General features: G+C 35.2%; 1 protein-coding gene across 9 annotated transcripts; it reads right to left on the minus strand.

The window, feature by feature from the left end:
• Nucleotides 1-1,385: 1,385 nt before the first annotated feature.
• LOC125653829 (uncharacterized) lies at nucleotides 1,386-25,825 on the minus strand. Of its 9 annotated transcripts, XM_048883483.2 has the most exons (13): nucleotides 25,642-25,825; nucleotides 25,147-25,467; nucleotides 22,628-22,710; nucleotides 21,713-21,918; nucleotides 12,482-13,105; nucleotides 11,699-11,777; nucleotides 9,780-9,921; nucleotides 9,164-9,276; nucleotides 8,662-8,764; nucleotides 4,768-4,863; nucleotides 4,299-4,444; nucleotides 3,748-3,888; nucleotides 1,386-3,532 (listed from the first exon to the last, which is right to left on the minus strand). In XM_048883483.2, exons 4-13 carry the CDS (start codon nucleotides 21,874-21,876, stop codon nucleotides 3,392-3,394), a joined length of 1,749 nt encoding a protein of 582 aa, XP_048739440.2. In that variant the 5' UTR covers nucleotides 21,877-21,918; nucleotides 22,628-22,710; nucleotides 25,147-25,467; nucleotides 25,642-25,825; the 3' UTR covers nucleotides 1,386-3,391. The 9 variants fall into 9 exon arrangements, with proteins under 9 accessions (XP_048739440.2, XP_048739439.2, XP_048739438.2 ...); XM_048883482.2 differs by lacking the exon at nucleotides 25,642-25,825 and having other exon boundaries at nucleotides 25,147-25,525; XM_048883481.2 differs by lacking the exons at nucleotides 25,147-25,467; nucleotides 25,642-25,825 and adding an exon at nucleotides 23,720-24,308.

Below are 25,825 nucleotides of genomic sequence, written 5' to 3' on the forward strand. Positions count from 1 at the left end.
CTTTTGTTTCTCAAGGTGAAATACCACAGTGTATTTCGTAATTTGTACTACAGAAATGTAAGAAGGTTCCGTCGAATTTCGAATCATTTAAGTTCAAATTAAGACCTACTTATTTGTAGTATCATACTTCAGCGTCCTCTTCACGTGAGCAAGAGAACAGTGCACCATTCTACGTCATTTCCGCTCTCAACACTTCCAAAAGAAGTCAGTCACGCATTTCAATAGCCATTTACGAATGTCGAAATTTCAAAAAGTTCTTTAAGCATTTTAAGATTTGACATAAGTATGACCGTGCCTTTGTTGTTGTCTGGGCCAGCACAAGATGTACTTATACTTGATAAATCGCTGATTTTTGTAAGCATGTTAAGCGTTTACAGTGGTGGATTTAGAGGGGGCAGCCCCCTTTTTTGTCACATTTATAAATAGATATGAGTAAAACTCCAGATTTATCACACAAAATGGCAGAGTATTTTAGCAATATTTCATTTGTCCCCACCCCCACCTTTCGGAAATCCTGGATCCGCCACTGGTTTAATGGCTCATAATTGTATATATTATAAACGTGGTCATTCTAAATCTAACAATTTTGGAATGCGAGTACATACAATTAACACATTTCATTTAACAATATTATTCGTGAAATTTGCTTTTAAGTATGCGAATTCAAATTTTCAAAACTCTTAACACCTAACCCCGAAATCTTTTAAGTAGGCGACGCGACTGCTCGATTAAAATTCTTGATAGAAAACGAGACTATTTGTAATTGCATCAGCATCACTTTTTAGATCAGAATCTGACGATAACCTCTTGAACACTAGACAGAACAGATAATCTCAGAATATGTAAAATCTGAATGAATAACCTCTTATCTAACCTACGTACATGTATATAACAAAGTCTCCAAGAGAATCATCATTACATGTACATGTGATCAGTTTCCTTACTTCGGCATTGATCAATACCTCCCTCCGTCACAGTGATTTAACCATCTCACGAATTTTGGAAATGATAGAATATTCACGTTCAACGAAAAATGTATATGGTGTAAATAGTTTCAGTGTCCCACATAACATACATGTACATGTGATAATAATCAGTGGCGGATCCAGGGGGGGGGGGGGTCAGACCCCTCCCTCATCAGAAAAGTTTGCTTTAAAAAAGGGGGAAATACCGAATTTGAGCACAGACACTTGTTTCCGTACACAAGTTATGACTTTTGAATCAGAATCACAACTTATTTAGAGAACAAGGTGCCTGTGGGTGGAACCCATCCTTTGAAAACCAAAATTAATAGTACATGTAGAAGCCCCCCCCCCCCCCTTTAAAAAAATTCAGGATCTGCCCCTGAATAACACAGACAATTATATGAGAAAAACAAATCATAGTTTCATTTTGACTTTGTTTTATTTGTGACAATAGTAATCAATATCACAGATAGCTTGGCAAAATACACAAAGAGAGATAACTCTAACATTGGAATAAACTGGAATGGGTTATGTGCCCTTGCACTGAAAAAAAAACACCATGCAAATTATATTGATAGGAATACAGTAAATAAAATACTATGCTTTAGGTTGACGGCAACTTTACGGAATTTATAGAAAGAAAATGAAAGATTTATAGGGAAATGTGTATTTTATGTTTAGTATTGATTTTAGAATAGCTATCACGAAATGTAAATTAATACTAGTATAGCTTTAGTTAATACCTCACCAAACGTAAATCTAAATATAAGACGAATGTGGACAAATGACTCATTAATTAACATACAAAGTATTATGCTCATTGCTTGACATGGATAACTATAGCTGCAGTTGATGAAAACAAAATTAAATATGAAACTGAATGTTGAGATTGTAAAAAAAAAATAATTTAAATTTAAAAGATGGAAAAGTTCACCTCTCACTTCACAAGTAATCATGACAGATACCGGAAGTCAGTGAGATACAATAACACTTATCACACTCTCACTGGAATGTCAATTCCATACATACATCACTCCATCTATAATTACATTAAACATCAATAAAGACAACTTATAAAATGAGACAGTTTGGGTTTTTACACCTAAAATAACAAGAGGCCCATGAACCACAATGCTAACCTGAGCCTGTTTAAACCGGAACACCAGGCAATAGCTGCTCGGTAATAATTAGGCAAGGCCTCTTGGACTATTATATACAGCATGTCTCGGACTCGCAGGATGTCCACACATCATTTTCACAAATTCTAACTCATTACGCTGTTAGAATGATTCCATACCAGCGATCTTTACATCTCTGCTACTGACATGCAAACTCTGGTCCAGAGCATCAGAACATCAGAATTAAGTTTAACAAATATTACTTTAACTTTATGACAAGTTGTGCACTTCAAACCTCTACTATGAACCAGGCCTGGAGGTTATAAAACTTTTTAGAGCACATTTTCATACTCAATCTCAAACTCTGTGTTCTAAATCATACTAATACTCAAAGGTGAAGGTTATAAAACTTTTATAAAAGATCATTCTCAAACTCATATGGAGTATACATGCTCAAGATTTTTCAAGCATGCTGGGAGCTTACTCAGAGTTGTACTCAAAACAAACATGGCTGAGTATGAGTATCTCAGGGTCATTGTATAAAAAAAAAGAAGAAGAAAAACCCCAGGTGGATGCTTACGTATTTGACATATTTTACTCTTGTGGTTCTTAAGAAGATTTTTAAAGAATTATCCTATTTAAAACACTGAATCCCTGCTCACAGTGGCTCTGCACTGGCCACGAGGATCTCATCGTGTGAGCAAAAGCTGACTCTACACCACATGAGGATGCTTGTATATTGTTCTTTTTTAAATAAAGTTTTCCTCTACTGCTCTTACATGATTTTCTAAGAATTTCCTTTTCATTCCTATGTAGAACTTTAATCCCCTATTGTGACCTCATCCTGACCTACAGGCTTGTGGTACATATGTACAGACTTGAATCTTCGTTATGTTATGGAGTTTTGATACATGTCTCAGCTTTTCTGGTGTAGTAGTTCTTGAGAGGAGAAGAACCCTCCTTATTTTCACTATTTCTTAATAATCTCCACTTGGAAGGAGGAATGACCTTCATTAGAACAAACCTGAAACTCCTTTACTCAAGGATGCTTTACGGCAAGTTTAATTGAAAATAGTTGGTGGTTCAGGAGAAACCAAAATGTGAAAAGTTTACACAACAATGACAGAAAATTTTTGATCAGAAAAGATCAACTAAGCCTTTGGTTCAGGAGAGCTTAAAAACACAACTGATACAAATTAAACCCTCGAACAATAAATATCCCAGAATAAATTGTACAATGATATGCCCAGTGCCAAGGGAATTTCCTTCCCTTAGGGAGTCTTGAAGTTTTGACTTCCCTTCCCATGTTCACTGCCTGTTCCTTTGTTCCTGTTGTAGTCTTTCAATAACCATGCTTGTCTCTCTAGCCCCCTTATGGTCGTCACTTTTTTCCTGGGCATTCCTCAGATTTGCCCAAAATGGCAACAAATCTGGTTTCACTTCTGTTCCCTGTACAAAAATGCATATATATGTATGAATTTTAAACAAAGCTGAATAAAAAAAATATATAAACATCACATCATATTTTGTGTGATCTACATGTACATGGATAGAAATTTTAAAATATGTATAGAAACATGCTCTGTCTGAAATATTAATCTTTGCAAATTACCAGTACATTGGTGCCTAGTCCAGGATCTCTGGCCAAACAGTACTTTTCATACCTTTTTGTACATCTGTGCTGCCTCTTTGAATCTCTGGGTGTTCATTAAGAAGTCTCCATAGGTGGCATGTATATCCCATAACTTTGGATTCATCTCAAAAATAAACTTCAGAATTTCCTCTGCCTTTTCCTTTTCATTTTTCTAATAAAATACATTTTGATATCTTGTACTTGCAATTTAGAAAGACAGTTTTTGAAAGAAAAAATATTGTTATAATGCATGCAATGAAAGGTTCCATCAAATCATTTCACGAAATAGGCATAAACAGCATATAAATTAAGTGTCAGCCACCATGCATAATAATATTATAGATTAGGTGGCAGTCACCAGATAATTGGTGGAAGATGCCAGATAAATCAAGTGGCAGCCGCCATATAGATTAAGTTGTGGCTGCCAGATAAATCAAGTGGCAGTCACCAGGTAATTGGTGACAGCTGCCAGATAATAAGTGGTCACCAGATAAATTAAGTGGTAGCCACTAGATGAATTAAGTGGCAGCTAAAAAAATAAACTAGATTTTCTTGATTGCATTATGTTGTTCTGTGACTAACCTGTATATGCATCTTGGCTTTGTTCAGGTGAGCTATCAGGAAGTGGGGGTCTTTATCGATGGCCTGCTGTGTAAATTTCAATCCATCATCGGTCCTTCCAGTGTCAGACAGAGCCTGACCTAACTTCATCATGATTTCTGTGCTCCCTACAAATACAGTGAGAATTGTCTAATTCAATGCATTGTAAAAACATTACTAATTTTGTATGTTTTACCCATTCACGGTAGCTAATTACATTAAAATTTTATTTAAAATAAGAATAAGAAGTGTTTTAATGAGCCATTAGATAAAATGTTGGTGTAATGGGTTACCTTAATAGCAAATTTATATTGATGCCTCTGTGGTTTGATGAATGTAGTTTACAATAATTTTGAAAAAATGTGATCAAATTACCGGTACGCTCTTCAGTAAATCTGGTTTTAAAAAATGCAAACTCCCTATATTGTCACAAAAAACAGAAATTTCTTACCTGGTGAAAGTTTATGTAGCTTCTGAAAAATCTGGATCCTCTCCTGCAGAAGTCTGTCTCTGGTGGCACCAGGGGTCGTTTGTTCTAGATTCAGCTCTGGAAATAGCAAAAATTCATAAACTGTATTCACCAACCTTTTTTGCTAATGTTCACAAGATCAAGTTTCCATTTTATTTAGGAATGCCACCCCAAATAAAGATCTTCATCAAAAACTGAATGTCAAGGTTAAATGTGAGAGGTCAAGATCACAGGAGGGAAAAAATCTTAAATCCCTTAGACATCATAGCAAAGGGACCTGTGACCAATTCTCTGTGACAGGAAAATATGCTCCTAGTTTATAGCAACCCCACAAGAGGAAGCATAGGGAGGAAACCTGTCAGTAATGTATATGTTAGTATGGTGGTTGTTATTGTGTTAATGTCCATTAAAAACTTTCAAAAACAATTTGATATGGTCCAGTATTTATGATATTCAATAAATGGAGGAAATGCCAGACTGAAGAAAATACCAATGAATGAAAATTCATGGATTAAAACAAAACATAACCTTGCCTTTATTGTGTATGACAAACAGACCCAATATATATGTACCATGTGTAATTAATGTAGAGGAGTAGGTCGTTAAAAACTCGAATGTTAGAAATTGTACTATTTTGGGAGGTTGCATTTTAGTATAGTGAATGTCTGATGTTTTTAAACCATATTAAGAACTGAGGGGAGGCAATCAAGTTAGAAACTTACAGATATCATAGTAAAGGATAAATGACAAGGTTAAAGGGGAGGCAATCACGCTAGAAACTTACAGATATAAAGGATAAATGACAAGGTTAAAGGGGAGGCAATCGAGTTAGAAACTTACAGATATAAAGGATAAATGACAAGGTTAAAGGGGAGGCAATCGAGTTAGAAACTTACAGATATAAAGGATAAATGACAAGGTTAAAGGGGAGGCAATCGAGTTAGAAACTTACAGATATAAAGGATAAATGACAAGGTTAAAGGGGAGGCAATCGAGTTAGAAACTTACAGATATAGTAAAGGATAAATGACCAGGTTAAAGGGGAGGCAATCAAGTTAGAAACTTACAGATATAAAGGATAAATCACAAGGTTAAAGGGGAGGCAATCAAGTTAGAAACTTACAGATATCATAGTAAAGGATAAATGACAAGGTTAAAGGGGAGGCAATCGAGTTAGAAACTTACAGATATAAAGGATAAATGACAAGGTTAAAGGGGAGGCAATCGAGTTAGAAACTTACAGATATAAAGGATAAATGACAAGGTTAAAGGGGAGGTGATTGAGTTAGAAACTTACAGATATAATGGTAAAGGATAAATGACCAGGTTAAAGGGGAGGCAATCGAGTTAGAAACTTACAGATATAAAGGATAAATGGCAAGGTTAAAGGGGAGGCAATCGAGTTAGAAACTTACAGATATAATAGTAAAGGATAAATGATAAGGTTAAAGGGGAGGCAATCAAGTTAGAAACTTACAGATATAAAGGATAAATGACAAGGTTAAAGGGGAGACAATCGAGTTAGAAACTTACAGATATAATGGTAAAGGATAAATGACCAGGTTAAAGGGGAGGCAATCGAGTTAGAAACTTACAGATATAAAGGATAAATCACAAGGTTAAAGGGGAGGCGATCGAGTTAGAAACTTACAGATATAAAGGATAAATGACAAGGTTAAAGGGGAGGCAATCGAGTTAGAAACTTACAGATATAAAGGATAAATGACAAGGTTAAAGGGGAGGCAATCGAGTTAGAAACTTACAAATATAAAGGATAAATGACAAGGTTAAAGGGGAGGCAATCGAGTTAGAAACTTACAGATATAAAGGATAAATGACAAGGTTAAAGGGGAGGAGAGTAGTGGACCATGTCACAGAGTATTTTCAATTAACATACATGTATTGAAATGCATCATATGGTTGAAGAAACTAGGCATGATTTAAAATTTCAATATAAATGTTAAACAATATTTTTAAACAAGCTTTGTGTCACAATTTAAAGTGCATGCTAAAAATAGGAATATGAACATAGCAAGCAAGTTCAGGAACAGTGATCAAATTGAATCTGTCTACCACAGTCAAACACCTGAAGTTCTCTTACAGATGTCAACAATGAGTTTGCTGGATGGAGATTTGAAATAAAACAGGTTAATAATGAAATAATGCCTGTATCTCATGACCATCTCGTGTGCAAATGGCTATTTCTATTTATGGGGATCAGCAAGTGTGGTTTGGTGTATGTGCTGTGTATTAATGATTTAAACATAACTGACATAAAAATGAATCTGAAATTCATATCCACTTTTTTCGTAATTGAATAATGTTCATAAAGCTCTGTTTAGAGTGTGACAATGATAAGGGGGGTGTGGGGTGTGTCAGCTCTCCGTTCAGCATGCATGGTTCCACAGGGCAAGTTCTTTGTGTGTCACTGTAATTTGAAATTTCAACAAATAATTCTAAAACCTGTCACACTATCAGTGTACTATTTGAGTGATTCACAGGATGTAAACAATGAATAGTACTTTTGGGAATAAATAAATAAACTGATCCTTATAAGAGGGTGCAGACCAAAGCCCCGTGTTACAATTACATTCTGTCGGGAAAATCATTTGCCTATAACTTAGGCCAATTCAACTTAATTAGTAGATTATCATCCAGGGTCACCAAAAAGTATGGGGCGGGTGGGAGGGTTTTATTTTTTATTTTTTTTATTTTCTGAGAAAAATATTAATGACAAACAAGTTTTTGTCAACAGAAGTGCATCATTTAAAGCCAGATGGATATCAATCTATGTTTATTTCACCGACGAATTCCAGGTTAAGCTTTAATTTCAAACACAGAAAGATACCAAACTTCATCAAGATATGAAGAACATCTATCCCTTCCTTTCATTTACACCCGTAAGAAATTAAGAAAACCATATGCATATATCTATTTTCTTCACGTGGTTTTTCACTTTGCTATACCTGAAATGTACACAAGTAGTGTAAATACCGGAGTCGGACATGAAACTTTTCCGGAAATCGCAAGTTTCGCAAAATAAAAAAAATCCAGGCGGGCCGATTTTTTAGGGGTGGGCGGGAATGATAATCTATCAATTAAGTTGAATTGGCCTTACACTGTGCTAAGAATTATTACATTCTGTGAGGAAAATCATTTGCCTATAACTTACACTGTGCTAAGAATTGTACTGTAAAGTATGTTTTGATGTCTTGATATTTTTTCAGCTTTGTTTTGATCATGACAACTTTCATGATCAAAACAAAGCTGAAAAAATATCAAGATATCAAAACATACTTGCCTATAGGTGTTTTGTTATCTGTGTGTATGCTTAGGTGTTTTGTTATCTTTGTGTATGCCTAGGTGTTTTGTTATCTTTGAAGCCTAATACTGATTAACCTAATAATGAAGTCAAATTTTGAAGCCTTAGTCTGCTGAAGCCTAATACATAAACCTATAATAGCTGAAGCCTAATACATAAACCTATAATAGCTGAAGCCTAATACATAAGCCTATAGTTGAAGCCTAATACATAAGCCTATAGTTGAAGCTTAATACATAAGCCTATAGTTGAAGCTTAATACATAAGCCTATTGTTGAAGCTTAATACATAAGCCTATAGTTGAAGCCTAATACATAAGCCTATAGTTGAATTCTAACACATAAGCCTATAGTTGAAGCTTAATACATAAGCCTATTGTTGAAGCCTAATACATAAGCCTATAGTTGAAGCCTAATTCATAAGCCTATAATAGTTGAAGCCTAATACATAAGCCTATAGTTGAAGCCTAATACATAAGCCTATAGTTGAAGCCTAATTCCGAAGCCTGTACCCATACATGCATGAACATGCACTGATGTTAATCTTTTGCTGACCTTTATAGAAGAGTTTCTCTGTCTCTATGGTTGCAAGTTTTTTCTGGATTCCAATGGCTACTGTATCCCCGAGGTTAATTGTACCGTGGTAAGTCCCCTCTGGCTGAAAAACACAGATAGCAGTGTACTACAGCAGTGATATCAGTATTTCAACACATATGATACAGTGCATGTGTGCTAATTCGTAATTCATGTTACATAGGAAATACTCCTAAATATATGTGTAGCACAATCTATTGATCCTAATTCAAATTTGTGTCAGATGGTCTGTCACTAAATGAATATAGAGGTATAAGATACACACATGACATGGTCTATTAATTTGTAGAAACTCTGTAATGTTTACTTAATCTCCTAGGAGACTCATTCCTCCAGGGAAACCTTGACTTTAGGAAGTCCAATATGAATACTGTGAGACTGGTTTGCCAAAACATGATCAGCCCCACCGACTAAACTCTTCTTTGTGAATGAAGATTAGTACAAATACATGTACACTCCCTACCAGGTACAGGATTTCTCCAGCCTCCTGGACGCACTCCATCGGGACATCCTCCCCCGACAGGGTAGGGTAAATCTTTTCATACCACTCTATCTGGGTAAACCCAGGGTACACCCCTGAAATCAGTGAAGATAATTATATAATTTAAAATGACTCTGCAATGTAAAGTCCTCTTTAAAAATTCTATTACATATGGCTGTAGATCATATGTTAATAGGTATCATGTTATATACTTGCCTGATACCACATAAGCAGAATTTTTAGTGAGGATTTAATTTTAGCATTATCAGCGAGAGTGATGAGATTGCTATTATTGAATATCGCAAACAATTTATTCCATATGGAAAGTCAATATATGTAGTTACCTTTCCTGGAATTACAAAGTCACTAAAATTTAGCTCCACTAAATATATATATACATCTTTATGGAAAAAAATCGCTTAAATTTGTGTCTCGTTAAGAATTCCTCTCATACAGCACTTGATAGTATGAAATGCATTTATATTTGTGCAGAAATGTTTAACATCTAAACATAATTCAGAAAATTTGGGAATTTTCAAGTTGCATTCTTGTAAATTGCAATCTTTGGAATTGAAATGGGCTGCCTCCCTTTGCCTACCTCCTGGTGGGGTGTGAGTGGAGGGATAGAGGAACCAGCGTTTCTGTCCAAAAATAACCCCATTCCATGCATCTGCATGCTTATGGAAAGAGACACCACTGCCAGAAGCTCCGAGGAAGAAAATACTGTCATCTATTCCATCCTGAAAGGTAATTAAGTTTTATTAACGATGCATCTACTCCATCCTGAAAGATATTATCAGTTTATTAACATGCACTGAGAATTTTTCCTAGGGGTTACCATATGTGTAACTGATGCTGCATAAAGTAAGCATTCTCACGCCCCCAGAATCTCTCTGACTCCGGGGCATATAGTTCTTGGTCTGTCCATCTGTCTGTCTGTTTATCTGTGCAAACTTTAACCTTGGCTCTAACTTTTGAATGAATGGTGATGGGCTTTCATATTTCATATGTGTATTCCTTGTGACAAGACCTTTCTTTTGGACCTCATGACCTTGACCTGGGAGTTTGACCTTGTGTGACAAGACCTTTCTTTTGGACCTCATGACCTTGACCTGGGAGTTTGACATTGTGTGACAAGACTTTTCTTTGGGTAACAATGACTTTGCTACAATATGGGGAGCATTAGTGTTTCACAAACACATCTTGTTTTTACCATCTTTTGATCTGTGCTTGAGGTCATAACCCTTAGTTCTTGTACATTTACCAGGTGTAGAAGAGGGATCCTTAACTCTCTCTCTCTCTCTCTCTCTCTCTCTCTCTCTCAATCATACAGTTTTAAACACAGGGATACATTTCTCTTTCTCTCCTTCTCTCTATCTCACATGCACTTAATTAATGACAGAGCTAACTCTTTCTCTCTCTCCTCTCTCTCTCACTATGAAGAGGGAATAGATTAATTCTCTCTCTCTCTCTCTCTCTCTCTCTCTCTCTCTCTCATACACCAACAATTTTCTATTACCAATGTGTAGATTGTTTCTATCAATCATGCTTATATGATTCTAGTGAAAAGATCCTTCTACCGGCACTATGTGTTCAATGTCAAATGTTCCCCAAAAATACTCTATAAGGTTACATATGACTAATGGCGTTTTAAATTTTTTAGATTTCCTCCTTTGGCAATTATAATAGTGTTGCCTCTTTTATGAACTGATAATGAAATGGCATTGATTGATTATGACAAGGGAGATAATCAATTTTACACTGGATCTGTACACCAACATAATAGCAGTCCGCTTAATTCCCAAAGCAATCCTGTTGTTAACCATTTATGGGTACAGAATCCTGGAGTCGGACATTATACAGTTCAAATAAAGACAGAATATATTAAGCATTTACCGGTATATATTTGAGAAATTTTCTCCCGAAGGATGCTGAAATTACATTCCTAGTACAAGGCTGGGGTATTTCATGTATCTACGTTACGTTGAAAAGCTGGCAATGGTAGCAACAATCATGGATGCTTAGCCGAATATGCCCTTCCACCTAACGTAGACCACACATAGTTTAAATCCTGGGCCGTTTTTCATTTAAATCTTTGAAAATTCTTTAGAAGAATTCACCATGATTAAGAATGACATGCAGTGTATATCAACACTCATTTAAATACAATTTACTGAGCCAGTTCATGATTATAGTACATTCTTCTGATTGATCATTACATTCATTACAGTATTCAGGTATTAATTAAATGACTTAATTGGAATTAAAATACATGCATGTTTTATTCAGAAACAGTAGATGCATATAAATTGTTCAGATTTGTGAAAAATGTCTTCAGTCACACTGGCGCAGCTAGTAGAAGTGTGGGTCTTTCAGAGGGAAACTTCGAATAAAGACTGTTTATGGACGAATTCAAACCTCAGTGAAATCACGTTACAATGAATAAGAGGCAGAACTAAACCCCACTGTACATAGTGTTAAATATACAAAAGTGTACTACGTTCTCCCTGTACTTACTCTGATCTCAAAGTACTTTGGTGGTTTGAGAGTTCTTGGAAGACTGGAATCATTATAGAACATTCTGTCAAAAATGTAGCTGAAAAGAATAGAAGACAAAAATGTACTGGTTGATTAACACTGTGTAAACTGTCTCTGATAATTTACAAATATTAACGAATTAACACCACGTAAACTACCCATTGTCGACACAATAGCTGGTTAGCACTGTCACAGTGGTAATACACCTATTGTATACAAATATTACCAGAGTAACACTGTGTAAACTCCCCAATACATTAACACTGTGTAACACCCCCACCCCCCCAAATATATATATATATATATATACTAGTATACCCTCATCACCAGATTAACACAGTGTATTAAATTAACCCACCTCCTGCCCCTATAAATATCCTCATCACCAGATCAACACTGTGTAAACTCCCCGATACACTATCCACCCTCTCCTCCCAAATATATACCCTCATCACCAGATTAACATCTAGTATGTATAAACTACCATTTTATACCAATATTACCAGATTAATAACACTGTGTAAATTCCCAAACATATACCCAAACATTGAGTTCAATTAGAATCACACCAATTATAAAGTGAAATAGGACGTTTCTGTACATCTTTAATGCAATGCCACTGCTCTTACTACATTTTCTTATATGCACAGCAGTGCATGTGGTGGCTAAGGAGATTGCAGCGCACACGTACATTTTACGAAACTATAGAATATTTTCAGCACTTTATGATGTATGAGGTAATTAATTTAGATAAATACATACAATGGCTCTCCGATTTCATCCTTGTCCTGCATTAAAGAATCCACAAATTCCGAGAAAGATGACTGGACGTCTCCGTTTCCTCCCTTGCGAACGATTTCCCGGGAATTCCCTGACAGGACGTACCACTGTCCGTACTCTCGTTTCAGACTTGCGAGGGACCATTTTTGAGGATCAGTCCAACTCTTCGCCCCAAGGGAAAACTTAACAATCACCGGTTTCTTAAATCTATATTTATCCTCAAATTCTTTCACAGTGAAGCCGTTGGCATTTCTTCTCTCAATCGTACACTTCGTTGACCCGTACGACCTCCACGCTTCTTTTGTGGCTAGCCGCCAATCATTTGAGGACTGCCCGGAACTCTGGGAATTTGTGTCTTTGGAAGACTTGGATGGACTAGATGATTGCACTGAAGATTTGTTAGGTGAAAAGTCAGTCCTGTACATGATGATAAAGGCAATGATTATGACAATGAAAGCACTGATTTGCACAGTCCGTGTGACAGTTGTAGAGTCATCGGTTTTCCTTTTTCTCTCACTCGTTCCATTGGATGCTCTCTTCCCATTTTGTATCACCGTTCCGTTCGGCTTCATTGGTTTCTTCTTGGATCCCATTGTAGCAGAAGCCCTTCAAAATAGAAACACTAATTCTTATTTATGCCCAGAGATATATTGAAGACCAATGAAGTTTTCTGGAGAAGAAGAAAAAAGTATTGCTGTTCATTACAGTTTTCTGGGGAAATATGCAGTCCGATGCAGTTAACTGAAAATAAGCATTGTAATTGGTCTACTGAGGGGCCTCCGTGGCCGAGTGGTTAGAGCATCGCGCTCATAATCACACGACCTCTCACCTCTGTTGGCGCTGGTTTGAATCCCGCTCACAACGATAAGTGAGAAAGTTTCTCAGTTTACTCTCGGAAGGTCGATGGTCTCTTCCCAGGTACATTGTATCTGGGTTCTCTCTTCCACCAATAAAAACTGGGCGCCACCAGATAACTGAAAAATTGTTGAGTGTGGTGGAAAACATCAATCAATCAATCAATCAGAATCAGGTGCCCCTGCTGAGTATCGAACACACAACTTCTGGTACAACAGCTCCACCGACCGATCGAGCTAAAAAGGCCGGGCTAACTCACTTAATCCACAGCTAGTATAGGAAGGCCTTGCATCTAACATTACCACATGAGCACAATAGAACAAGATTAATATTTTGTTATCTGAAATATAATCTTGTCAATCCTTGAAATTTATACTGTTTTTCTGCCGAAACATGAAAGCAGAGTTTAGTTTCAATACTAGTTAGTGAAAAATTATCACTGGTACATGTGTATAGTATTTCAACTGTGAATTAGGTTTTAGTCAAAGTTCCAAAAATTTTCAAGTTCACGATTTTCACAAAGTCAGACAAGTATGTTTTTTTTTGGTTATTATCTTACTTACATGGTTCACTTTATGCATAACTTTTTATGTGTATATATTATTTACTGAAGGAAATAAAAAAGAAATTCAGGAAACGTAGCATTACCTTACATAAGCTCAAATGTTAAATCCCCTGAAATACACCACAATCTTTCCTTCACTAAGATACCGTCACATCTGTCCTACTGACAACAATACTAGGCTTAAGGAACCTTGATTGATTTTGAAGTGCTAAAACCATTAGGACCACCTATCTCCTACACCTGGTCACAAATCCCGATCCCCACATTCTGTATTTTGTCCTTGTGATAACAAATAGTCTTAAGGAGGCACCCTACACCAGAGAAATTGAAGGTTAAGACATATGCATTAATATTTTTTTCGGGTTTTGTCTTTTTCCTCCAATTCAAGAAGACCAATTCATATCCACAAATATAAAACCAAAATCAAGAGTTGCCCAACAATAAGGCATTTCCCCGAAGCCTACAGAAATACATGCATTAAAGGAATTCTTTTGAATCTTTTTTGTATGGAGGTATGAATGATATAAAATTGGAGATGATGGAGTGCCTCCTTAATACTTGAGGGATATTTAATTGCTGGACACAATCAGAAGGACGTCTCCCGGATGTCTTAATCTATGTCAAGTGGGCAGTCAGTGACACCTGGTGTGAAGAAGAATGAAATGTCCAGTCTGATTATCATCTTGTTAGTATGGAGATAACTCCAATATATTCACCACATTCTCTGCCATAAAGCAACATGTGTGCAGTTATGTATACACTCAGCATTTCATTTCATGATAGTATCAAATTATTGCATTCTGACATTTATTAACCCAGGTAAAAAAAAAAAAAAAATCTGCAACAGATGTTCAAATTGCTTTTATATTTTAATAAAATGTCATTTGGAAAAACTATGAGAAGAAAAATCTAATTGATATTCTTGCCACTGAAAAATAAACAGATAAGAGGGTGGCCATGGTAAAAGGGAGGGTCCCAAAGAAATTAGGAATAACAAAAGGAAGATTTTTTTTTCATATTTTGAATTGATTTTAAACATCAGTTACCGGGGCCCATCTGCCACAACTTTGTAAGTTTGATAAAAGTTCTTTTACATAACCCCACAAAACTATAGGAAACACCACCAAAAGCTTGCATGTACACAAGATTCAAATAAATAAACATTTTCTATAATTTTTTTTATCTACAGCAGCAATACCTTATGAGAAGTTCCCCTCCTTAATTGTTTAGCAGTTTTCCAGTGAATCAGTAAATATCATCCTCACGATACAAGCAATTCTGCTGCATTATTTAAAGCTCTGTGATACAGTATGCAGTAAATGAAGGTTAAAAACAATTCCATCAATTTATAACAATCTAATTATTATCTGACAAAAATTATCCCTCTGAAATTTCTTAAATCTTACCCATCATATCAACTATATCTCTCTTTTTAAAAAAAAATATTTTTTATAAAATCTAATTACGCTGATGCTAAATTTCACATTCCAGGCTGACCAACATCAGGTAAAAAGAAATTGTTAGAACCTGCTAATATGGTTCATTTCCTGTATAATATTTCTTTGAATGACAAACTTCAAAGAAAATGATGGATTGATAACAAAAGGGGCTTACTTAATGGTCATGGATTTCCTTAGATGTCCCTGAAATAAAACTGCTCATGTTTGTAAGCTTAGACCTTGAATGATACTTAAATAAACACTACAATTTGTATGGATTATTCTATGGGTAAAGTAATAAATGACACATGGTCTGAAGTCATGACTGGACAACTTTAAATGTCCACTTAACCTGGTCATTTTTGACATATTAGATGACCCTAGTAATTGTCTTTATAGCTGGTTTAGACGAAGCGGACCAGAGCATAATATATGTGTGCATTTATAATAATTAATGCATTTTCTTCATGTTGCTTGCAACATTTTTTCTTTCAATAAAAGTCTTGCAGCTGCAATTGAGATGTATGTATATTACATCATTCAATCGTCAGTGAAAATTTATATACATATGTTATTTATCTTATTGGAAATAAGGTATTTATAATTACTAACATAGTAATTTTTTCTCTAGACAGAGAAACACTATGAAATTCCATTACATTTGACTGCTGCGTACGTGGTCTAGAGGTAGAGTGTTTGCCCCGGAAGTTCAGGGTGCGAATCTCGGTTGCAGCAGACCTAAGTTGTAGTGACATTTCTATCGTCAAACGCTCGGCATCAGGTGTGAATGTCACAGGTCCTCGAAGATGACCTTAAAAACGAATGTCCCATGTCACAGCAAGTGTGGCACACTAAAGAACCCTCAATGCTCAATGGCAGTAAGTGCAGAGCATAGGCCTAAATTTGAAGCCCTTCATTGGTACTGGTGTCAGGTCTCCATATGAGTGAAAAATTCTCAAGAGGGACGTTAAACAAGATACAATCAATCAATCAACCATTACATTTTCTTCAAGTATTGAACATTTCGTATGCCACTGTTGCACTTGTAACATTTTGCTTGCCACTGTAGCACTTGTAACATTTTGCTTGCCACTGTTGCACTTGTAACATTTTGCTTGCCACTGTTGCACTTGTAACATTTTGCTTGCCACTGTTGCACTTGTAACATTTTGCTTGCCACTGTTGCACTTGTAACATTTTGCTTGCCACTGTTGCACTTGTAACATTTTGTTTGCCACTGTTGCACATGTATCATTATGCGTTTCAATATCAGATTTATTGATCAGATGAATATGAATACCCATAATGTTGATGAATTAGCATCTCTTGACAGATTATCAATTGTAAATCCAAGATATTACCACAGTTTAATAAAAACTACAAACAAGAATTATAGTCACAACAGTAAGTGAAGATAAACACCCTACCTTAATATGTATATAAGCAAATATGAAATCACACAGGTCTAAATCTCAATGTTTGCACACACAAGACACCTAGAATTCCTCCTTATCTCAGAGCGTGTGATCAATCCATTGATTTTTTTTTTTAATGTCTGCTTTAAAGGGAAACAAAACACCCGAAAATGCAGACAGTTAACCCGTCAAAGAAACCTCCAGTTCATGCAAAATATCTCGCCATAAATAAGTCCACTAAATACAGAAATAATGTTAATCCTGTCACTGCTTATACACAAGTGTAAAGTGCCAGTGAAAATAAAGTCCAAAAAGATTAAACTGCTGAAATATAAATTAAATTGACCCCTTATACATATTGTATGTTTCATTTACACCATACCACAGAAGTGTTAGGGTTAAAGGTCCAATCCTGTAAAATCCGCAATCACTGACCGACAGGAAGCGTTGCATGTGAATAATTAACTGGAATTAACAAAGTTATCGACACAATTTACTCCTTACCTGTGCTACCTTACAAACAGGTGAATCAAGGTATCTGTACATTGGCCTCACGACCTTTCAATGAATTCCCATAAAGTGATCATTCTCTGTGAAATTATCAAACAAAAACCATCAATCAATTCCAAAGCGATACATTTATCATATAAAGCGAAAAAAAGTCCTTCTGTCACGCTTGTGTAATTTGACCGGTTTCATATTTTACAAAGTGGATTATTCTCGCACACACAAATAAAGTTCATTGATAGCTCTCAAACATGCAATTTTAAAAGTCTAACAGCATACCAAAGTAGCTTACGGAAGACTCAACTACCAAAAAACTGGGAGATTTTCTCCTTTTTTCTTACAATTTGTTGAATTTTAAAGATGTGCTTATTCACATTTATGCAGTCTTGCATTTTCAAGGAGGGTTAAATTTCAACAATTTTATCTGTAAATTCATCAGTTTAAGATATCCTATTCTTATATGATGGGTGTATTTGTTGGAGCCAGATTTTTCTCCCTCTATATTTTTTTAAGTTCAAATCAACCACCATAATTTCACAAGACTTAATATTTTAATCTTTTGTGAAAATATTTCTTGCATTACTCTACATTACAAAACCAAAATGCACATAAATATGTATGTTGTGTATATATGAATTATATGCTAAATTCTAGAGATATGATATTACAATTTCATCAAGATAAAAAGACACGTTAAATTCTAGTTTTACAAACTTTTAAAGACAGCAGAAACAGATTCTGAGTTTGATAAATCTTATTCTAAATAGATTTCAAATTTGTATTACAATAAATTGTCAATTTAGGATGAATTTACATAAGGTTTCCTCTTCAAGGAGATAGGTTCCAAGCAAATTTTATCACTCTTTAAACAGAGTTTTAACAAATATGAGAGTCATGCTTGCTTTAACTTTATTTGTCCATTGTTAATGTCTGTTTGGTATTAAAAAATATACACGACTTCGGGGAGGAACATTTTATTACTTAATGATGAACATAAAGGGTGGTATTTGATCACCAACATTTGAAGTGGCTGCATTCATTTCATGTTCTTTTAATGGTTTTATGGGATTTCAAACACAAAATTTTAACCTGTTATGTTAAAAGTTGGTTAGAAAATGGGGGCTGAATGTAATAAAAAAAATTTAAAACTATGTGAATTAGGAAACAAGTTATAGTTTGCTGAATAAATGAAGCTCATTTGGGTGTTTACTTCTAGCTAAGTAATTATTTCAGAATTGGTGGTTATGACTATAAAGCTTACTAGGTAAATAGTGTGTTTACAGTTAAGGAGGTACTCTACATTGTCATAATGGCTAACTTCCTTTTAAAACATGGATGAAAATATAAATATCAGCAATATTTGTATATTTATTTCAAAAATTATCGCTTAGCTGAGTAGCTCAGTAGGTTAGCACAACGACTGCTGAACTGTAGATTGTGTGTTCAAGTCCAGCAGGGGTTTTAAATTTTTCTCAGATTGCTTTCAATTAAAACTGCATTTTTTGACTAAATAAAGTATATTTGAAAGTTTTCAATTTCAAAATAATTTTGTACATATCCTCCACTTTTCATCCATATCAAATTTCTCTGGTGTAGCATTCTTCCTTAAAAGGATAGAACACCTTTTTTTCAGGGGGGGGGGGGGGTGTTCTGTTTTAAACCACTGAGGTACGACTGGATATGAGAATCAATCATAGCTGTATAGTCTTTAAGATTGGAATATTCTTTAGAAAACATTAAAAAAAACTTAACATGTTTACATTATAAAACAAACAGTACAACATATGTTTTCATGTTTTTTTTACAAATTAATTAAAGTGCTAAACTTGTTTGGACTGTCATGCCACATAGAAAATGAAACACAGTTTTGAGAGATATATGTACATCAATTTGTTTGAGAGTTTGAAAAAAATCATGACTCTGGAAAGGTAGTTTAGAACCAATCTTATTAAAATGCACTTCCATATTTTTCTTTTCTTTTTCCATCTTATAGGTGTTGCGCATTAGCTAGGTGCAAAAAATTCTATTCTTATACTTGATATATTTATAAATTTTATTTCATGTCAAAATATTATCATTACTAAATACAATGGAAATTTAATGCTAGTTGGTAAAAAGAAAACAAAAACTTTACATAATTGTATGCATGACAAAATTATTTCTCTGTAACATATAAATTTAATATTCCTGCAGTTTCACCCCAGAAAAAAATCAATTGAAAACCTTTGTTTACAAACACTGCAGTGGAGAAGACTCTCTGTCAGCGCCATGTGCCCGTGGATGACACTCGTAAATATAGCGTCAAGTTTTAGGTGTGGGCTGTAATTAATTTCTTCAATGATGTTTTTGTTTGTGTGCGTGATAGAAATACACAACTTCTATGATAGCTGTCTCAGCACTTTGTAATAGTCAAAATAAACTCGTAATCCTTATTAAAGACACAAAAACCAAATGTGCTCTCTCATGCTTGCCTTCAATGAAGCACTTTTACACACAGTTGTTCTTCAAATATACATTATGCACACACTTTAATTGTCTCTCTGCACTAACACTCCTTCTAATGAAAATGTTTCTAAGTTTACTATTAAAGCAAAGTTCAAACTCTTAGATGATCTTTTATATTTAACTTATCCTGAAGTTTCAATTATCAGAGAGAAAAAAAAAATGAATCATATAGTTTTAATATACTGGTACTAATTTGAATATGGACCATGTACTAAGCAACTGAATTAAACTCTCATCTTTTTTGTTTCTTTTTGCTGTAATTCCAATACCAGACATGGACTGATGAGGGGACAGATGGGGGAGAAATGGGGAGGGGGAGGGAGGGAATGGCTTAGAGGGAGAAAGGAGGGAGATGGGGGTTAATTTAAGATGAGAAGTGGAAAAAAGAAGGGAGGGAGAGAAAAGGAATAGGAGAAGATATGAAGGAAGAGGTGAAACTCCATTTCTTCTCCTCCCCAGCCCCCATTGATATATACGCTAAATACTTTTTAGGCATTGAATGCTATAATTTGACCATTTCATTTAATTCACCAATAGTATAATTGACTTATGAATGAATATCTTTCATTTAGTAAATCTTAATTATATTAATTATACAGAAAATTCACAAAGCTTGATGATTTTTCTTATCAAATCTAACAATATAAGAAGTAGAGAGACACATTAATCATTTTGTAATCATGCAGCACTAATTATACGGATTCTTGTTTAAACGATAGAAATTGACATGATACCTAAATCCACGGACCAACCGTCAATTACATGGCTATATATATACACTTTTCCCTCATAAAATTCAAACAAGAAACTCAAGTTGAGATCACAAGACATGATACCACTGAGGAGAGAATCTCTTTCTCTAATGATATTTGGTTTAAAAAATAAATCTGTTAAACATCTGTAAGTGGTTTTTCAATATCCCTGTTAAGCCAGGCACAGCCAGTCAAAATATTCTGATAAACTGGATTGAGAGGTAAAACCTCCTATTTCCCTATTATGTCGTCCATAAAGGGTCACTTGTCAAAATCGGGTAGAAAAGGTGAAAAATTCACTTTGTTGAAGTGCCAGGTTTCAATTCATAAGCACAGGAATAAACTGCAGTCCTGTCGTCCATTATGCACTGAGGACAAAAAGTTAATTAAAGCAGAGCCCTAGCAAGCAAGCAGATGACAAAAACTTAATCCTGGGATTGAAAGAAGGGGGTGTGTCCCTGAAATGAACAGCTTACAATGTGCAACTTGCTCTGAAATATTTTGTTCCAGCTAGCATATCACATGCTTTTAACCTGCAATAACAATAATCAATTTTTCTTACAAAAATGCAGCAACTGCTTCTGGTGAAATGGATATAACCTCTAAGAATATCTCTATTTTCAGTACGCATATAAGTAGAAAAAAATTGAGAAAAATTATCATGTAACTTTAGAATATTCGTCTCTCCTAGAACAGGAATTAAGAAAGGCTTTTAATGTCTGATGCAAACCCTTTTTACTATGTGTAATCTGTATAATTTTCTACTGATTTTCCTCTCCATGCGTTGTGTAACATTATCTTGTACTAAGAAAACATTAACACGGGAGAAGACATTTTCTTTGATGCTCTGAAACATCATTTGTTTAATTCGGGCACCTGCTATCTTTCCCTGTAGTAGATTAATTAACACACAATGCAGTAAAATTATTTTAACTATGTCTGCTCCCACGTTAATGTTTAAGAATTTACCACCATTTTCATGTTAATGATTCTGGCTTTTGATCAAAGTTATCTCATCTCTCAAATTCTCAAATTTTTGTGAGGAGTTATCCCCCTTGAAACTCCATTTACATGTCATAAGTTTCAAAAAAAAAAATTAAAAAAAGATTGTTTCTTTGAAATGAGAAAGAGAGAGGGGAAAAGAAAGAGAGAGTGGTGTAAATTATTATACTTACGGTTCCCCAATGGAAAAAACAGTGTCACTAGGCCTCCGTACAGTGGATGGAAATGTAAAATGCTGCCCACCGGTAGAACTGGCAATAGGACTAGATCCAAGTCTGCCACGAGCAGATGTCCGAGAGCCTGTGGACCGAAGTTTCAAAGTTGGAGCAAATGGCATTCTCCGCAATATCCTTGGATACCTAATCAAATGCCATATTAACTGCAAAATAGGAGAGAAATAACTTCCCCGATTACTATGCTTTAATGCCTGTTGATTACTTGGAAACGGTAAATAATGCAGACAAATTGCTACGGAAAATATTATGCTGTTATCCCATCATGTGTCAGGTCCACTCTCTGTATTGATTCTAACATCTGATAATTTCGCACCGGCATTTATCTCACCATTGTTTACAGGATATTTATTGTCTTATTTCATTAACAGCATTGCATGGAATTCTTCATACATAGTCCTTAAAATGTCAAATTCTGGACGGTTTAACTGGGTAATTAACAGTTCAGACTCTGAAAGAATGCGGGGAAACTCCTCTGGGTACATAAACCCATTCTGCCATCAGAAGTCTTGATTTAACATAAGGTTATAAGCCTGGCCTTGTTTGCATTTATCCAATTGCTTTTTCCATTTGAATCATGGTTACATAATATATACCAAGTTTAAACATATTTCAAAGAATGAACTAAATGTCAGACACATAAATCTCTATATCATTATCTGAACAAATGACCTTTGACCTACCACGTAGTTATCAGAATTTATTTCTAAGAAATTTCAATATATGAACACAGTCACCTTCCTGCACTACAAGCATTAACATATTATTGACATGTATATACACAAATTTCAAAAGCCACAAGACATTAATGCCAGAATGAAACACAATGAAAAGGAAAACTAATTACTCATTTACCTGAGATATGTTTTATCTTAAACTTCAAAGACTAAAACTGTAATTAGTGTCCGTCGAGGCAGCTATCTTCTGAACAGCTACAGCTAAAACAGAAAACTGTGTAAGACAACCAGGAACAACAACCTGCAAGGTAAAGAAACCCGTTATTGATAACAGTACAAATTAACAAATACACACCTGTACCACCTGAAGATACGATAATAAATGCTGCATGCAGAACAGTACTTTTATGTATACTTAGAGCCTTTAAGTCAAACTTTTCACAACAAATCAATATATTTTCCTCTTCCAGTTTCTTCATTCCATGACAGGTCTGTTATTATAGCAATAAAATCAAGCCTTTAGCTTTCAGCTGATCTGATGTTCTTAGGATTTGCAACTAATGGGCCATCAATTTCAAATGAATGAATGGTTGAACACTTCACTTCTTTCAATTACCATATAGCGGTTATTTAAAGATATTTTGACAATTTGTAGTCTGAGCATTTATAAAATTGTCATGAAATGAAATTAAAGATTGTCATAAATGTTACACAAAAAATTACACCTAAATTTTCAAGCTTCATTTAAGTTAGAGGATGGATGGGAATTTAATATTAAAATCAGATAAAGGTGTAATTTTGACACGTTTTCACGGGTACGTTTAATTGTATGTAACTGAGAGCACATTTTCTACCTTTGTGTTGGCTATTTAATTTCATTTCTATATTGACATGACTAAATTTATAAACTATTTATTCTAAATTGCTACATTAATGTTTTTGTTTGTTCTCTCTGCCCTTACAATATATATTACGTCAGGAATTACGTCAGGAATATAAACTACAGCATGTCCTAACAGCACATTTCCCTTGGAAGTAAAAAGTCATGAGTTTAAATTATCAATTACAAGCTTGTTATAGGTTACAATTTGCCACAAAAAAGAATTCTCACTGCTACGGCCATATAAGCACCATGCATAGGTCAAAATTTACACTTAACCTACATGAATGAAATTTTTTAAATAGGACATAAAAATACACACACACACACACCCCAAAAAAATGAAATCAAACAAATTAAAAGGAACAAAGAAAACAAAAAAAATTTCACCTCTGTGACACAGGTTACATCCAGGTCAGTGGTTAATTCAATAGGGTATCACCATCATAAACTTGGACACATGGGTTTACTCCAGACACTGGTCAGTTTCCTTCCTTAATTACTATAATGGGCCCCTCAAGACAACACCTGCACAGAAACTAGGATAAGGACCCCAAGTCATAGCTGCCAAACTTTCTGGGGTTACTCTGGTATCAACAATCCTCACCAAAGAAGGAATTATTTTTAAAGAATTCATGTCTCAGTTGTTTGTATTATAAAGATATATATATATATATATATATAAACAATGGAAAGCATGAGGTCATTTCTATAATGAGGAAAGTTTGGTTATACAGATCAATGTCCCCTGGTGCTCCCATTATCTATATATCCCCCATTATACAAACAATCTAGACAATTAATCCCTATGATATTTATGTTTATTTGCAGTATAAAGGATGTTATGTAGAGTTGAATTGTCAGTGCTTTTATACCTTATCACTAACAAAACAGTCAATATAAAGATAATGTTGGATGCACATATCTTTTTAACTGCAGGTAGTACATATTAATGTAGTTAAGTCACCAAAAAAAAATAATAAATCCGGAAATACATGCCATGGATCTGGTATCCAAACCCAAGACCCTATAGATTTGATAGAGCAAAGTGAAGCCTTATTGTGACAAGACCCTATAGATTATATAGAGCAAAGTGAAGCCTTATTGTGACAAGAAACTAAGATTATATAGAGCAAAGTGAAGCCTTATTGTGACAAGACCCTATAGATTATATAGAGCAAAGTGAAGCCTTATTGTGACAAGACCCTATAGATTATACAGAGCAAAGTGAAGCCTTATTGTGACAGGACCCTATAGATTATACAGAGCAAAGTGAAGACTTATTGTGACAGGACCCTATAGATTATATAGAACAAAGTGAAGCCTTATTGTGACAGGACCCTATAGATTATATAGAGCAAAGTGAAGCCTTATTGTGAATGGTCAAACTGGTTCCTTTCTGGAGACCACAGATCACTATAAGCTTCTTACTAAGTGACTTACAATTCACGACCACCAATACAAGAACTGCTGCAGAGTCTAACTAATGCTGACAGTCACTATTATCCCAGTTCTCAGGTCACTGCTAGCCACGCTCACTGAGTCTGGTAGTACTTACATTGCTAGCCACTCTCACAGAGTCCTGTAGTACTTACATTGCTAGCCACTCTCACTGAGTTTGGTAGTACCTACATTGCTAGCCTCACTCACCGAGTCCTGTAGTACCTACATTGCTAGCCACTCTCACCGAATCCTGTAGTACTTACATTGCTAGCCACTCTCACTGAGTTTGGTAGTACCTACATTGCTAGCCTCACTCACCGAGTCCTGTAGTACCTACATTGCTAGCCACTCTCACCGAGTCCTGTAGTACTTACATTGCTAGCCACGCTCACTGAGTCTGGTAGTACCTACACAGCTAGCCTCACTCACCGAGTCCTGTAGTACCTACACAGCTAGCCACATTCACCGAGTTCGGAGTACCTACCAATGATGAAGTGTGATCAGAGATATTAGCAGGCATGGTTTGCAACAATGTCAGAATGCTTGTTTATATTCAAAGAGTTAATTAAATCATAGATTTCATCTTATGATGGATGTCATTAGTTACTCATCAGGAAAAAATTAATTATTTCTAAATTGGCCTGCATCCCTAACACCTGGTCACTCCTTTGGAATATGTAGATACCATGCAACATCTGTAAAAAGACAGTATCATTATACACGCAGTATATCTATTTCTCATATACACTCATTACTTAAAGATGAAAATGCTTCAAAAATGCATTAAACGTCCCTCTTGAGAATTTTTCATTCCTGTGGAGACATCACCAATACCGGCGAAGGGCTTCAAAATTTAGGACTATGCTCACCGCTTATGGCCATTGACTAGTGAGAGTTCTTTAGCGTGCCACACCTACTGTGACACGGGACATCCGTTTTTAAGGTCATCTCCAAGGACCCATGACATTCACACCTGATGCCAAGTGTTTGGCGATGGAACTGAACAACTTAGGCCTGTCGCAGCTGGAATTCGAACCCCGACCTTCCGTATGC

The sequence above is a fragment of the Ostrea edulis genome, chromosome 7, assembly GCF_947568905.1.
Source record: "Ostrea edulis chromosome 7, xbOstEdul1.1, whole genome shotgun sequence".
Taxonomy (NCBI): Eukaryota; Metazoa; Mollusca; class Bivalvia; order Ostreida; family Ostreidae; genus Ostrea; species Ostrea edulis.